Genomic DNA, 14451 nt, shown 5'->3' on the forward strand with positions numbered 1-14451 from the left:
GTGTCACTTAGATACGCTAATCCCTTCCTTCTACTAAGGTGTTCATTCAGGAAAGTAGTTCTGTGCAATTTAAGGCCAATAGTCCTGCAGCTATTACTCTCATTGATCAGAATTAGGGCCATCCATTTAGCAGAAGCACTTTTAGGTGATGAATGGCTTACACATATATGTAAGTAGTACCATGAAAGTGCATTCAAATTGTATTACTCAGAGATCCTGCTTGTATGATGTAACTTTTAGATTGTTAGAATTTGATTCGGATATTTGCCTAAATTATCCGTTTTAATTCACTCATATTCTCTTCTCTACTAACTTACATATAGTTTATAACACTACTCTGCAGCCATTTTGCATCTGACAGGATATATATCAATTTTCATGTAATTGTGTGTGTAGGATCCAAATTTCCCTTCAGAAATTTGATATCACGTAGTGTTTTTGAGATATTTTGAAAAATGTAAATTTGAAAAGTAAAGTATTTCAAAGCGGAAGGCAAGACTCCCTTCGTTAATGTGTGTGTGTGCTGATGTTAACAGTTTAATTATTGAGTTTGGTGTTCAGCACAATACTAGTGATTGTCGACTGTTTATTCATTCCACGAAGACTAGTCTGAAAGCAGTATTACTCCATAGTGGGGAGAAACTCCTTTCAGTGCCTCTGGCCTATACAGTGGACATGAAAGAAACTTATGAAAGTGTAAACTTATTGTAAGTGATGAACAGGAGGAATGTTTTCACCAAGATATTCTGATAAGGGAGCATCGCTACGAGGACGCTGGGACCCTGGAATGACGGGAGACTACTGCTGGTTCCTGTTTAGAGAGACCAATGAGACTCTGTACAGATGGATAGTGTCAACATAATATTTCCTTGAAGCAAAGTGACTTTACATTTTCTTTTATTAACAATTACATTATGGCTAATTTGGATTGTTATGATTTTCTGAAGTTTAGTTTCTGCAGTTTTAATAGTTTCTGTAGTTTTATTAGTATTTTACGATGAATGCAAAAAGAATATTTAAATTCTATAGAGATAAAATTAAATTTTCACTTCTTACATTTTTCAGATATAGCTATTACCGCTTTTGTTATTTGTGTGTATCTAATAAATGTGACATTATAGATTTTTGCCAATGAATTCAGCATCCCTAAATCAGGTGAAAACACATATTCACATGCCAGATGCAGAGGATATTTGAAAATTTGCTGAGTAGTGTAATTTGACTTTGACCTGATGTTGTGCCTCTTTCCATGAGTTCCAAAACAAACAATTAGCAACAGTAACTAACCATTCATCCCTTTGAGAAGGAGGGTTGTCAGACATGTGATGTCAGACACAACAGTGAAATAATCTATCCAAATTGATCTTTGATTGTATTACACACTTACCTACTTTCGGCAAGTTCTGTTCGGGAGAGGGGCGTGATTGGAGGGCGGGAGGGGGCGGGGTGCAGCCAAACACATCACTTTGGGCCCGCCCCCGCAACGGAACTGCCGTTTTGTTGCGGAGGGCGGGGCAAAAATGCAGCGATTCACCCTAAATCGCGTCATTTTGGGAAGGCAGATGCGGTAGACTTGTCTGCTCTCCCAGGAATCCGTGAGACTGACCTGAATTTCGGGAGTCTCCTGGACATTCCGGGAAGGTTGGCAAGTATGTTGTATTATGGTTATCCAGACACAGAAGCACTTTACTGAATCACCCAATCTCACATTATTTTTTTCTTATTTATGTAGCTCAATAAAGTGTCTGATTATCAATGTCCAGTGGGACACAGAGCTTTGATCTCATATATATTAAGATTTTAATTATGGAATTATGTGAATAGTCCTATATTATATAATGGAACTAATTCCTCAGATCATTTTACCTAACTGCTTCTATAGGACATAGTTTCAATATTACATAACTAAATACCATACCTTTAAAGGAGACTGTGTGCATATTGCATATCAAGAGAACATCTAAGAGTGTTAAGACTGCTTTATCAACATGCACTATAATGTGTTCTGAATTTGGGTTAATTAATGCATTTCAACTATATACTAAGGGACAGGGGGTTACTTAAGCATTCCTCCCAATCAGAATTCCACCTCTTCTCAACATTCCTCCCCAACGGCTTTCCTTCATTCTGTAATCTTATAATCATCTGTAATGCAGATGGTAGGATCTGGTGATAATCTAGGTTGGTGCTGGCCGACCACAGGTGCGGAGTTAAAGGAGCTCTCCGGTGTTCACCAAGAACCTCCGCAAGGCAGGATGGACTTGGCTGCCGAGAGCTTGCAGGTTGCGGTTCACTGGCCTGCCCCAAGATGTAGCCCTATCGGAGGAGAAACCCCGGTATATAGAAGGAGAATGGATGTAGTAGTAGGCAGTGGAGTAGGATTCTCAAAGTCAGACAAGCTGGATCTGGTACATAATCGGTAGGCGAGGTACAGAATCAGCAGGCGGTCTCGGAGTGGCGGTGATTCTGGTTCGGTACACGATCGGGCGGCGAAGGGCAAAATCAGAAGACAGAGTTCTAAGTCTGGAAAGTCGAGTCTTGTACACAAGGAGTCAGCAGCGGATAGTCAACAAGCCGGGTCGGTAGTCAGACACGCAGCACTGGTATACAGGAGTCAAGCAAGGAACCATGTAGCACAAGGGATCCACAAAGAGAATGAAGCCAGGAAGCCTACAAGTTGCTCTGTCACTAACTGGGTGTCAGAGTGAAGTTTAAATACCCTAGCAGTTTTGAATTCAGGGCAGCACGGTGGCTAAGTGGTTAGCACTTCTGCCTCACAGCACTGGGGTCATGAGTTCGATTCCCAACCATGTTAAAAGAGTGCACTAATTATTACACTAACTGTATATCATTAGCCACAATCCTCATGCATGCCTGATATTACTGACATATTACTAACTAATAAAAAAGTTAACTTTGCTTTTGCTTGATATAGTGGTTAAAAATTTTTTTAATAGAGTAAAAAAATAAATAAATCTCATATAATGCTCTGAAGACGAAGATATATTTGTTACAAAATACTTGTAAAACAGAGGAGTTTGGAAAAAATTACTTGTGGACTGAAAGTAGACATTCCCTGTAGATATAACCCCCTCCACTCATATGTATATGCTGCAGTCAGGTGGGTGCTCTGTTTATCATGGAGGTCCCATGATGATCCTGACACTAGCTGTCCCATTGAACGCTGTATAGGCCACAAGCCACAATCTATTTCCTGCTCAACTGTTATTATGATTCAGAACTGAGCATGTATACAGCATCAGTCTGTGTTTTAATTTCCACACTGAGAATCCACACCCTATCCTAGTAATATAGCCCATTGCTCCTCATTGACAGGCCTAGGGGAAAGTGGTGTGTAACAGTGTAAAATCTGGCATCACGGGGCATGCTGTTCTGCTCTCCCTGCAACTTCTCTTACCTTACACAGGAGGAGCTGAGGTTCCTGCATTACATGATGCTGCAACGTCCAGACACAGATAGGGTGTGATCGTGGTCCTGTGGTGACCTCATCACCAGCTTACCAATTACTTTACTCGAGTTGTGATCAGGTACTCCTCTACCAGCCGCTTCTACTGTGTATGTATGAGAAGTAGCGGGGAATGAAGAGAGATGATGGTGGGGGTGATGAATAACATGGTTGGGGGTGATGAAGAAAGATGGTGGGTGGGATGATGGGAGGGAAGATGAATTAGAGAGAAGTTGAGGGGGGAGGGTGGAATTACAGGTCAAGGTGGTGGGGTTATGGGGGGAAATGTGGTATATACACAACAAACCAGCTCTGCCAAACAGTTGAAAAAAATAAAGATATACATTTCGCATACTATGGTGACATTTGTTAAAAAAAACAAAAAAAGACATTTATTTAAACTTTTTGGAAGTGTTGGTTTGGTATATGTACCGGTGTAACTAATAGTCCCCCTAACCTGTTTTATATACTGTCCAGAGATTTTGGAGAGGGAGGTGGCTGGATGGAGGCCTGGGCTACTAAACCTTTAGGCAAACTGCTTGTACATTTGCCAGACACCCATTGCCATCATGCCAACACATGCTTTTGTATCAATAGGGAAGGGGGCAGAGTGCTTGCTACACCACTTGGGTTCCCTCCCCCTTTACTATATCACTGGAACCCAAAGAGCTCTCGGCTTATGAAGACAGCAACGGTGTTAGTAGCTATTGTGCTGATGGTTGGACCAACCCTTGTCGAAAATAAACCCATTGCAAACCACTACATTTGCATAATATCTGACTGGTTGTTGGCTTTAACATAGTCATCTGGACACTTACTATTTGTTTACCAGGATCCTGCGTAGTAGTTGGCTTCATTGTAGCAGTCGTTGTTGCCACATCTTAATAAGAATAAAAAACAGTTTGTAAACAGCTCATTTATTGTATTAAAGATAAAGTTGAATTGTATTATAATCACCTCTAGCAGTGTTGTCAGAGTATGCCATACATGGCATGCAGAGTATATATGAGAATTATATAGTACCTGCTATAACCGCTGCAGCAGTAGTAGTAGTAGTAGCTCCTTCCTCTGCACCAACAACTAGAGAAATCCCAATCCACATAAATAGACAGCCTGCAAAACAGAATAGCATTTACACATTTGGTCCAAGTATTTAGCAGAGTAAAAGTTGTTCTGGATTATACATTCCCTATTGCATATATTTCAATGAATTTTCTTTCTGGCTTCTCTGTGCTGTTTTTTTGTATGTATGTACAGTATGTATGTTTTTTTTTCTTATCCATGTATGTATATTCTTATGTATGTTTTTTTTTTGTTTCACTGGAATACAACACAAAGCTGCTCTGGATTTAATTGTAGATAATGCTGCAGAGCGTAGGTGTGTCCAAGAGCAACCAAAACAAAATCATATAATGCTATAATATATGGCTGAAAAGCACAGAAGGATAATACATTTACTAAATGTTGCACGAGGACGAGCCAAGTAACTAAACTCATCTGAAGGTAGATAGCTATTTTTTTATTTTTTCAGTCCAGTAATGTTATTGTAAGGCAATATGCAAATACCCGGTAGACACTGCAATTAACATCCATAGATTACATTTCCCACCACTGCTTTTGCAGTACAATTTCTGTGTTATAAGTGATCTTAAATCGGTGCAATGGAAAAAAATGTACTTCAATACTATATATGTCTTTTTTTATATTATCCCTTTCAAACCTATCATCTACTACTAGATTGAAATAAATAGTTATCTAAAACTAGAATTCTTTAGCCATGCTAGTATATTGTAAATATTGAATGAATGAAAAAATCCACATAACTCAAGGGTTAAAACAATAATTTGTTTTATTTCTTAATGTTTTTATCATCATGTTTTTATGCATTCAAAATGTAAGAAAAAGTATGGAAAACCCAAAGGAGCAGTGGACCTTTTAATCTCCATGGGGGAACAGGTTAGTAACAAAAAATAAAAATGCACCAAAATGCAAACATATTTTATTTTTTACACTCTTATCATGAACTATTAACACGTAAAACATGATAGATAAAGAGGTATAAAACATAAAAAATTGCCTATTGTAAGCTCCAATGGGGCAGGGACTGATGTGAATGACAAATATTTTCTGTATAGCGCTGTAGAATTGGCGCTATGTAGGTAAATGTGAAGATACCGGGTGTATCTGGCCCAATGAAACCCACTTCACGCTGGCTGGCTACCCACGGGTGCCTTCCTATGCCAGGGAAGTCTACCCAGCACCTTCTAGGATTCATATGGTCACTCAGGCAAAATGCAGTTATAAACATACAACAGTATATTTATTGTCATACAAACAACACTAGAATCTTATGTACACACAGTAAATAAATGCCAGGCAGGTTTAGCACATTATCTGTTCCTTACCCCAATAGCTTCAGGAATTATAGTCACTTGCTGTCCAGACTTCACGACCCATGGATTTCTCTCAGCTGCATATATAGACTCTACTTAGAGAACGACAACTCAAAAGCTAGATCTTGCACCTTCATGAATGAAATCCCAGAATGAACACCCTTCCCCCCTGGAGTCGTTCCTTATATCCCAGGTCTAATTTCCACAGTCTTTCCCCTCCCTGGGCAAACCCCTGGGTCTATTCTTCTTAACCATTGTTCAGTGCAGGACTAGGGGGTTTGGACAGGGCAGTGAAGATGAGATGTCCTTTCACAAAAGCCCCCTGCTGGGATGCAGACAGCACGTCTGGACTAGTCCTAAGGAGAACAATTGATGCTAATTGGCTTCCCCTACTTCCAAGGATAAGGTAGAAGTGAGCACCTCCTAAAATTAACCTCTTACACTACTTTGTGATGTCACAGGGTCCCCAGCTGTTCCATGCTTCCTGTAGAGGCAGGAGGGGGGAGAATGAATGCAGCTCCAGCCCTCTCACCTGTATCCTGGACACCACCTGATCTTTACCCATAACCCTCCTGGCTTCCGTTTAAGGACAATGAATAATATTAGTGCAAGTCATCAATATATAATACACAATATACATATGTACACTGAACTACAATGTCCCCTTAGCCACATGTTATTGGACAATGCAGTTGTAGTCTGGTGAGCTAGGGAACAAAGCATGGGCTATAAAAAGTATTTGCTATAATCCACATATCACACTCGTTTTGTCACAGTAAATGATGATGATTATGATGCCTACCAACTCCCTACTGGAGCCATGCTCTTAATGACCAGAGTGAACATAAACAGCAGATGATACTGATACTGTACAAACATGTAATCTCAAAAAGGAAGAGCAGGGAAAATGGGGGAAAAGGGAGAAACCGCTCCGCACTAGATAACAACCAACCTCACTCTTAACATTAGGTGACGTCAAACCCGGAAGTGGGCGGGGCCAATCGTGGCGTTGTGCCGCTGCATCTAACCATCCACTGTTAGGGGGAATCTCTTTGCTTATAACTACACAATAATATTAAGTACGGCGTTTTGCCGCTGAACAAATGTGGCGTCTTGTCGCTGCACTAAACAATCCATTACTAGGGAGAATCCCTTTGCCTACAAGTATATAATAATATCAACCACGGCGCTCTGCCGTTGTACTGTCAGGGTGAATTCTCTGTTTATAAGTATACACGTGTGTTACAAAAGTAATAACCATTTCAAGACTGACAAGGCAATAATATGGGTAACTTTGGTGTTCTCCGAGTTAAAAGGATAATGGAATCTCTGAGTATATGCTAATAAAGCAAACTATATGGAGACATCAATGCAGACAGCTAAATAAGATAAAACAAACTGAATATGTGCATGAGTGGTCTTTTTTCAATCGATACTGTAATAAACTTTGACTACACCTTGCGCAGCCCTAAGCTATATTATTAGGACTGCACGAATGAGTGATCTCCTTGAAACTATTACCATATGTTACGAGGGAATACATATATCTGATTGAGAACAGGAGATATAACACGGCTCATAAACAAAGAAGGCCACCCCACATATGACTTGTCTGTCTGGGAACACCTAGCAAATCAGGCACTAAATATGTTTACGATTTAGATACATTTTAAAGCAAAGAGATACTCTCCAGTGGAGTAATATTGTAGGGAAGAATCCCACGTTTTGCTGCCACTTAGAGTCCACATAGATACAACAGGAATAGTATCTGGTGAAAGCAATACTATTACCACACTATAAGACTCTATAACCTGGTTTACATTTCTTGGCCATTGCATATCTTATCTATCCTGTATATACATGTGAAAGGGACCTATATTTGGCAGTTCTTTCCCTACCATTAGTATTCCAATGATTGGCTCCACCACGGGTTATAACTAATTTTAATTCTACTCTTTTCAACACTATTATTTTTAATACTTCGCTTTTTTAAATATAGGTTGTATACTTATACATATCCTTTTTAATGCATACCAATAAAATATTAGTATTAATTGATTATTTACTCTACACCTGGAGTGCTATATAGGTCAAGATTCTGTCTTTTTTCCAAACCTATATACTGTACAAACATTCAGGGATAAATGATTGAAGCAACTAAAATGAGAAAAATCAAAATAAATTAAATCTAAAATTGACTTACTAATAATACAAGGTTTTAGTCTAAAAACAACATCACATTTAAAAGTCTAGAATGTATCACAATACAAAACAGAGCTGAAACAGCACAAGAACACAAATATATTACATCATGTGAATACATCAGGCAAAGTTACATGTGCACATTGGTGGGGTGGGAAAGTAATAAAAGCTCAAGTGGGGCAATGGACTTCAGAAACAAGAATATGTCACCAGAATGGCACTAATATATATATATATATATATATATATTGTAACAAAAGGAGGCATTTAGCTGGCAATATGCAGAGAAATCAGGGAAGTAGAGTAAAACATTGGCACAGTTATGTACCTAGGTGGAGATTAAACCAGGTAAAAACATATGTGTAGTTTAAAATTGGTTTACTTACATGATTTAAAAGCTGCTTTCTCTCAGCAAACAGACAGGGTGGGTCTGATAGTCTAAACAGAGCCAGGGATGGGCGTTTCCTTTTAAAGAGAAGGTGGGTGTGTCTCCTGTCCATCAAGCTAGGCCTGTGGGAGGAGTGTCAGGTATAAAACCCTGCTTGTTTCATTGTTCAGGGAGATCAACGCTGGGCTAGCTGGCTGATCTGGATAGGGAGCTGGACTATGTATAGTAAGCGTTGAGGGTCTCCATAATTGCTGTGCAAGTATACGGTGTCAAAACATTATTACCATCCTGACAATAAAGAACCATAAAAAGGAAGAAGTTGTACGCGTGTGCTTCTGCAGTAGCGAGCTCTTGCCACAAGTGGTGTCAGGAGTGGGATGCTCGGGGAAGCAAGTTTCCGCTACCCAACCCGCGCAGACGTCAACATGGAGGAAGTACTGAGAACTCTCGTGAATGTGGCCGCTGCGCAGCAACAGCAGCAAGCTCAGATGCTACAAGTCGCCGAGGCACAGGTGGAAAACACAAGGCTCTTAAGAGAAGAGTTAAGCCAGGTGAGGCATGACAGAAATGAACCACCTGGTCTTGTTCTCCAGAAAATGTCACCAGCTGATGACGTAGAAGCATATCTGGGGGTAAATGTATCAAGCTGAGAGTTTTCGGGCGGGTTTGAAAAACTAATCAGGTTCTAGCTATCATTTATATAGTGCATTATTATTATTATTATTATTATCATTTATTTGTTAGGCGCCACAAGATTTCCGCAGCGCCATACACAAAGCAAACAGTAGACTATACAGGGTATAACAGTACAGAACAATAAACAAAAATACCAATGCTTCAGAAACTCCAGTTAGGTCAATGCAGTAGAGGCGGAGTAGAAGAACAGGTGTGGAGACAAGAGGGAAGAAGGCCCTGCTGGAGTGGGAAGTGGTGATAAGAGTGGAGGAGAGGCGGCGGTCATTAGCTGAGCGTAGGGAGCGGGCAGGAGTGTGAATGGAGATGAGGTTAGAGATGTAAGGGGCCGTAGACTGAGAGAGAGCCTTGTACGTGGTGGTAAGGAGTTTGAAAAGGATTCTGTAGGGGAAAGGGAGCCAGTGTAAGGCAAGGCAGAGAGGGGAGGCAGAGGAGGAGCGGCGTGAAAGGAAGATGAGTCTTGCAGCCGCATTGAGTATAGAGCGGAGGGGTGGGAGTGGGGGAGGCCAGTAAGGAGGATGTTGCAGTAATCAAGGCGGGAGATGATGAGTGCATGTATGATAGTTTTGGTGGCTTCCTGAGAGAGGAAGGGATGGATGTGGGCAATGTTGCGGAGTTGGAAGCGACAGGCTTGGGCGAGGGATTGAATGTGGGGGGCAAGAGAGATAGAGGAGTCAAGAGTGACCCCAAGGCAGCGGAGTTGTCTACAAAATGATAGCTAGAATCTGATTGGTTGCTATAGGCAACATCTCCACTTTTCAAACCCGCCGGCAAAAACTCAGTTTAATACATTTACCCCCTGGTGTCTTTCGAGAGACTTGCAAAAAGGGCAAAATGGCCTCCTAAAGATTGGGCTGAGAGACTGGCGCCATATCTGACTGGTGGAGCTCAGCGAGCTTATATGGATCTAGATGAGGAACGGGCCTCTGATTATCTGTGTCTAAAGTCTGAGATATTGGCTCGCATTGGAGTTTCCGGGCCAGGCTGAGCCCAGCGCTATCACCAATGGCGCTATGATAAAGAAAAACCGGTCAGCGCGCAAGTGGCTGAGCTTTCTAAAACTTTAAAGAAATGGCTGCAGCCTGAGGAAAATTCGCCTTCTTGGATTATTGAAGTTCTGGCGATAGATCACTGCATCCGGGGGCTGAACCGCGATTTGCAAAGGTGGGTTCTGCAATCAGACCCACAAACTTATGAAGAGCTTGCCACCGTGGTAGAAAGGTTTTGTGCGCTACAGCAAATGACTAAAGAACCTGCATTTGTGCCAAAGCCGCTGCCACGCCAAAAGCCAGGTTTGACAATCATTGCCACAGGGCCCAATGGCAAAACTGCTACGGACAGAGGGCCAGGTGCAAAGCTGTTTAATCTGAAGTGTTTTGAATGTGGTGAGCCAGGCCACTTTAAGGCAGAGTGTCCTAAACTACAGGAACCCATGGACTGTTCTGTAGCACATATTGGACCTGCATTTCCAAGCTGTTTTACCATGAGTCCCACATCAGGAAGTCATTGTTTGTTCCGGGTGACTGTGCTAATCAACCAAAACCTTGTTCTGGCCTTGGTTGACTCGGGGAGTGAACTCTCATTGGTTTCCAGCTCTGCCTTACCCGAAACCATAACTTCTCGATTGCCCAAGGTGAAGGTTCTTTGCGTACATGGCACAACAGAGGAGTATGAAAGAACAATACTACCAGTCACACTCAAAGACAAAACTGTTATGGTGGTAGCTGCCATAGCACCTAAACTCCCCTATCCACTCATTTTGGGGCGAGACTTCCCACTGTTTAATGATGTCCTCGGTGAGCGGATCCGGCCGGACATGCCGGCAACTGATGCAACGGTCGGAAGCCCGGTCTTAAAGGAACCGCCTAAGAGTCCACAACATCTGGACATCGATCTTTGGGAACCGCCAAACCGGAATGCCATCCTGGGAGTCACAGCAGGAGTTCAACAAAAGCATCCAACTGTGGGGAAACATGGACAGTCCAAACTAGCATTGGTCGGTGATGTCGCAGATGAGCCCACCCCGCCTGTCAGTGAGGATACGGACTGGTCCGCAATACCAATTTTGTTTCCTTAGCAGGACTTTGCTCGAGACCAACTTAATGATGCCACTTTGGAACATGCCTTCAAAAGTGTGACTGAGGTAAATGGGGTAGCGAAAGGCGCCCAGCCTGCAGAAAGTATACCATATTTTATTGTTAAAAATAATTTCCTGTATGGAGTTGCTAATGTACAGGGGGAAAAAGTAGAACAATTAATGGTTCCTCAGGTCCATGTAACCCTAGCGTTAAAAGCAGCACATACACATGTCTGTGGGGGACACCTAGGGGAGGATAAAACACGGGAACGAGTTCTGCTTAGGTTTTACTGGCCCGGTGTACACATGGGAGTGAAAAAGTATTGTCGGTCCTGTCCCATTTGTCAGAGAACCTGTCCCAAACCCATGTACAGGGCACCTCTCATTCCAATACCAATAGTACAAGTTCCCTTTGAAGGGATAGCTATGGACTTTGTGGGGCCCCTGGAAAAATCCGCACGTGAGCACCAATATATACTAGTGGTGCTTGACTATGCATCCAGCTATCCAGAGGCAATTTCCCTACGAAACATAAAGTCCAGCACCATTGCTAAAGAACTTGTATTGATGTTTACACGCTTGGGAATACCCAAAGAAATTCTCACAGACCAGGGTACTCCATTCATGTCTAAACTGATGAAGGACATGTGCCGGTTGCTAGGGGTTATGGCGCTTCACACCTCTGTATACCATCCACAAACAGATGGCTTGGTGGAACGCTTTAACCGCACATTAAAGCACATGCTCAGGAAAGCAGTGGCTCAAGAGAAAAAAGATTGGGACACTCTTATTACCTATTTGATGTTTGCCATCCGTGAGGTACCTCAAGCTTCAACAGGGTTTAGTCCCTTTGAGTTATTGTTTGGGAGACAGCCCAGGGGTATCTTGGATATGTTAAAAGAAGGGTGGGAGCAGCAATGTCCCAGGGAGCCAAATCTGGTACAATTTGTGTCCCAAATGTATGAGAGGCTAGGAAAGATAGGGCCCATTGTGCAGCAACATGTAAAAGAGGCTCAGGAACGACAGAAGAAAAGTTATGACAAAAGTGCTGTTGTTCGATCTTTCAAGCCTGGGGACAAGGTCCTAGTCCTGGTTCCTACCCAGGAAAGCAAACTTTTCGCCCATTGGCAGGGTCCATATGAAGTTCTAGAGGCTGTCGGTCCTGTCAATTACAGAGTCCACCAGTTAGGTAGGAGAAGGGAGGAACAAATATATCATGTGAACCTCCTTAAACCCTGGCATGATGAGGAAACCTCTCCTCAGGTAGTAAGTACTGCCATTGAAAAGTCTGAAGTGCCCATAGAGCCAGCCTTGTCCCTTCAGCAAAGACAACAGACTGAAGAAATGATTCACCGGAACAGGGATGTCTTCTCTTCCATTCCTGGGCGCACTACCTTAATCGAACACGACATTGTCACTGCGCCAGGAGTCATTGTCAAGCAGAAGCCATATCGTATTCCAGAAGCCAGACGGGTGGACGTGAGAAAGGAGGTCGAGAAGATGCTCCAGTTAGATGTAATTGAAGAGTCCACTAGTGAATGGAATAGTCCCATTGTGCTTGTCCCGAAACCCAATGGGACAATTAGGTTCTGCAATGACTTTAGGTCGCCTAAACAGTATGTCGCAGTTTGATGCCTATCCGATGCCACGTGTGGATGAACTAGTGGAAAATCTTGCTGAGAGCAATTATTTAACAACCCTTGATCTAACAAAGGGTTATTGGCAAGTTCCACTGACTTCCACGGCCAAGCCAAAGACTGCATTTTCCACGCCTGATGGTCTCTATCAATATAAAGTCCTACCCTTTGGGTTGCATGGGGCACCTGCCACCTTCCAAAGGGCTATGAATAAATTGCTACGACCTCACACAGCTTATGCTGCTGCTTACTTGGACGATATAGTGATTTATACCCCAGACTGGGGATCACATTTAGCCAAAGTTGAGGCGGTCTTAGCTTCATTACGGTCCGCAGGGTTAACAGCTAACCCAGAGAAATGTGCCATAGCCATGAGAGAAGCCAAATATTTGGGGTACATTGTTGGTCGAGGGCATGTAAAACCCCAGCTAGACAAAGTGGAGGCAGTCAAAAATTGGACAAGACCAGAGAAAAAGTCACAGTTAAGAACCTTTTTAGGCTTAGTAGGTTACTACAGGCGGTTTGTAAGCCACTTCGCCACTAGAGCTGCTCCACTTACGGACATGTTAAAAAAAAGCTGTCCAGATAGATTAACCTGGTCTGACTCTGCAGAAACCGCCTGGTCTGATCTTCGGTTAGCTCTCTGTTCCTCTCCAGTTCTACAAGCACCAGATTTTACCCGGAGGTTCTTCCTCCAAACTGATGCTTCTGGTGTTGGCTTAGGTGCAGTCTTGTCACAGGAGAAGAATGGAGTAGAAAATCCTGTCCTGTACCTAAGTTGTAAGTTGCTTCCAAGGGAACAAAAATATGCCACTGTGGAGAAAGAATGTCTCGCCATAAAATGGGCTACAGAAGCTCTGCGCTATTATCTCCTAGGCAGAGAGTTCACCCTAATAACAGACCATGCACCATTAAGATGGATGCAGAACAACCGGGACGTAAATGCCAAGGTAACCCGCTGATTCTTGGCACTACAACCTTTCAAGTTCTCAGTAGAACATAGGCCTGGGATTCTACACAAAAATTCAGATGCGTTGTCACGAAAATATGCGCTCCTCGCGAAGTCCGCGTCCCCCTACTTGGAGACGCTAGGGGGAGGGATATGTAACAAAAGGAGGCATTTAGCTGGCAATATGCAGAGAAAGCAGGGAAGTAGAGTAAAACATTGGCACAGTTATGTACCTAGGTGGAGATTAAACCAGGTAAAAACATATGTGTAGTTTAAAATTGGTTTACTTACATGATTTAAAAGCTGCTTCCTCTCAGCAAACAGACATGGTGGGTCTGATAGTCTAAACAGAGCCACGGATGGGCGTTTCCTTTTAAAGAGAAGGTGGGTGTGTCATCTGTCCATCAAGCTAGGCCTGTGGGAAGAGTGTCAGGTAGAAAACCCTGCTTGTTTCATTGTTCAGGGAGATCAACGCTGGGCTAGCTGGCTGATCTGGACAGAGAGCTGGACTATGTATAGTAAGCGTTGAGGGTCTCCATAATTGCTGTGCAAGTATACGGTGTCAAAACATTATTACCATCCTGACAATAAAGAACCATAAAAAGGAAGAAGTTGTACGCGTGTGCTTCTGCAGTAGCGGGCTCTT

General features: G+C 42.5%; 1 protein-coding gene across 6 annotated transcripts in view; it reads right to left on the reverse strand.

The window, feature by feature from the left end:
• LOC142138609 (uncharacterized) overlaps positions 1 to 14451 on the reverse strand; it is a 115945-nt gene that overhangs the window by 60819 nt on the left and 40675 nt on the right. For all 6 annotated transcript variants that reach the window (XR_012688061.1, XM_075195410.1, XM_075195408.1 and 3 more), the window contains 2 exons: positions 4490 to 4579; positions 4285 to 4346 (listed from right to left, as the gene is read on the reverse strand). Coding sequence is in view for 5 of the 6 variants with exons in the window: in XM_075195408.1 (XP_075051509.1) it covers positions 4285 to 4346; positions 4490 to 4579 (152 nt within the window). In the remaining variant the exon portion in view is untranslated. The remainder of the gene's footprint in view (positions 1 to 4284; positions 4347 to 4489; positions 4580 to 14451) is intronic.

Source organism: Mixophyes fleayi, chromosome 2 (assembly GCF_038048845.1).
Source record: "Mixophyes fleayi isolate aMixFle1 chromosome 2, aMixFle1.hap1, whole genome shotgun sequence".
NCBI classification, from domain to species: domain Eukaryota; kingdom Metazoa; phylum Chordata; class Amphibia; order Anura; family Limnodynastidae; genus Mixophyes; species Mixophyes fleayi.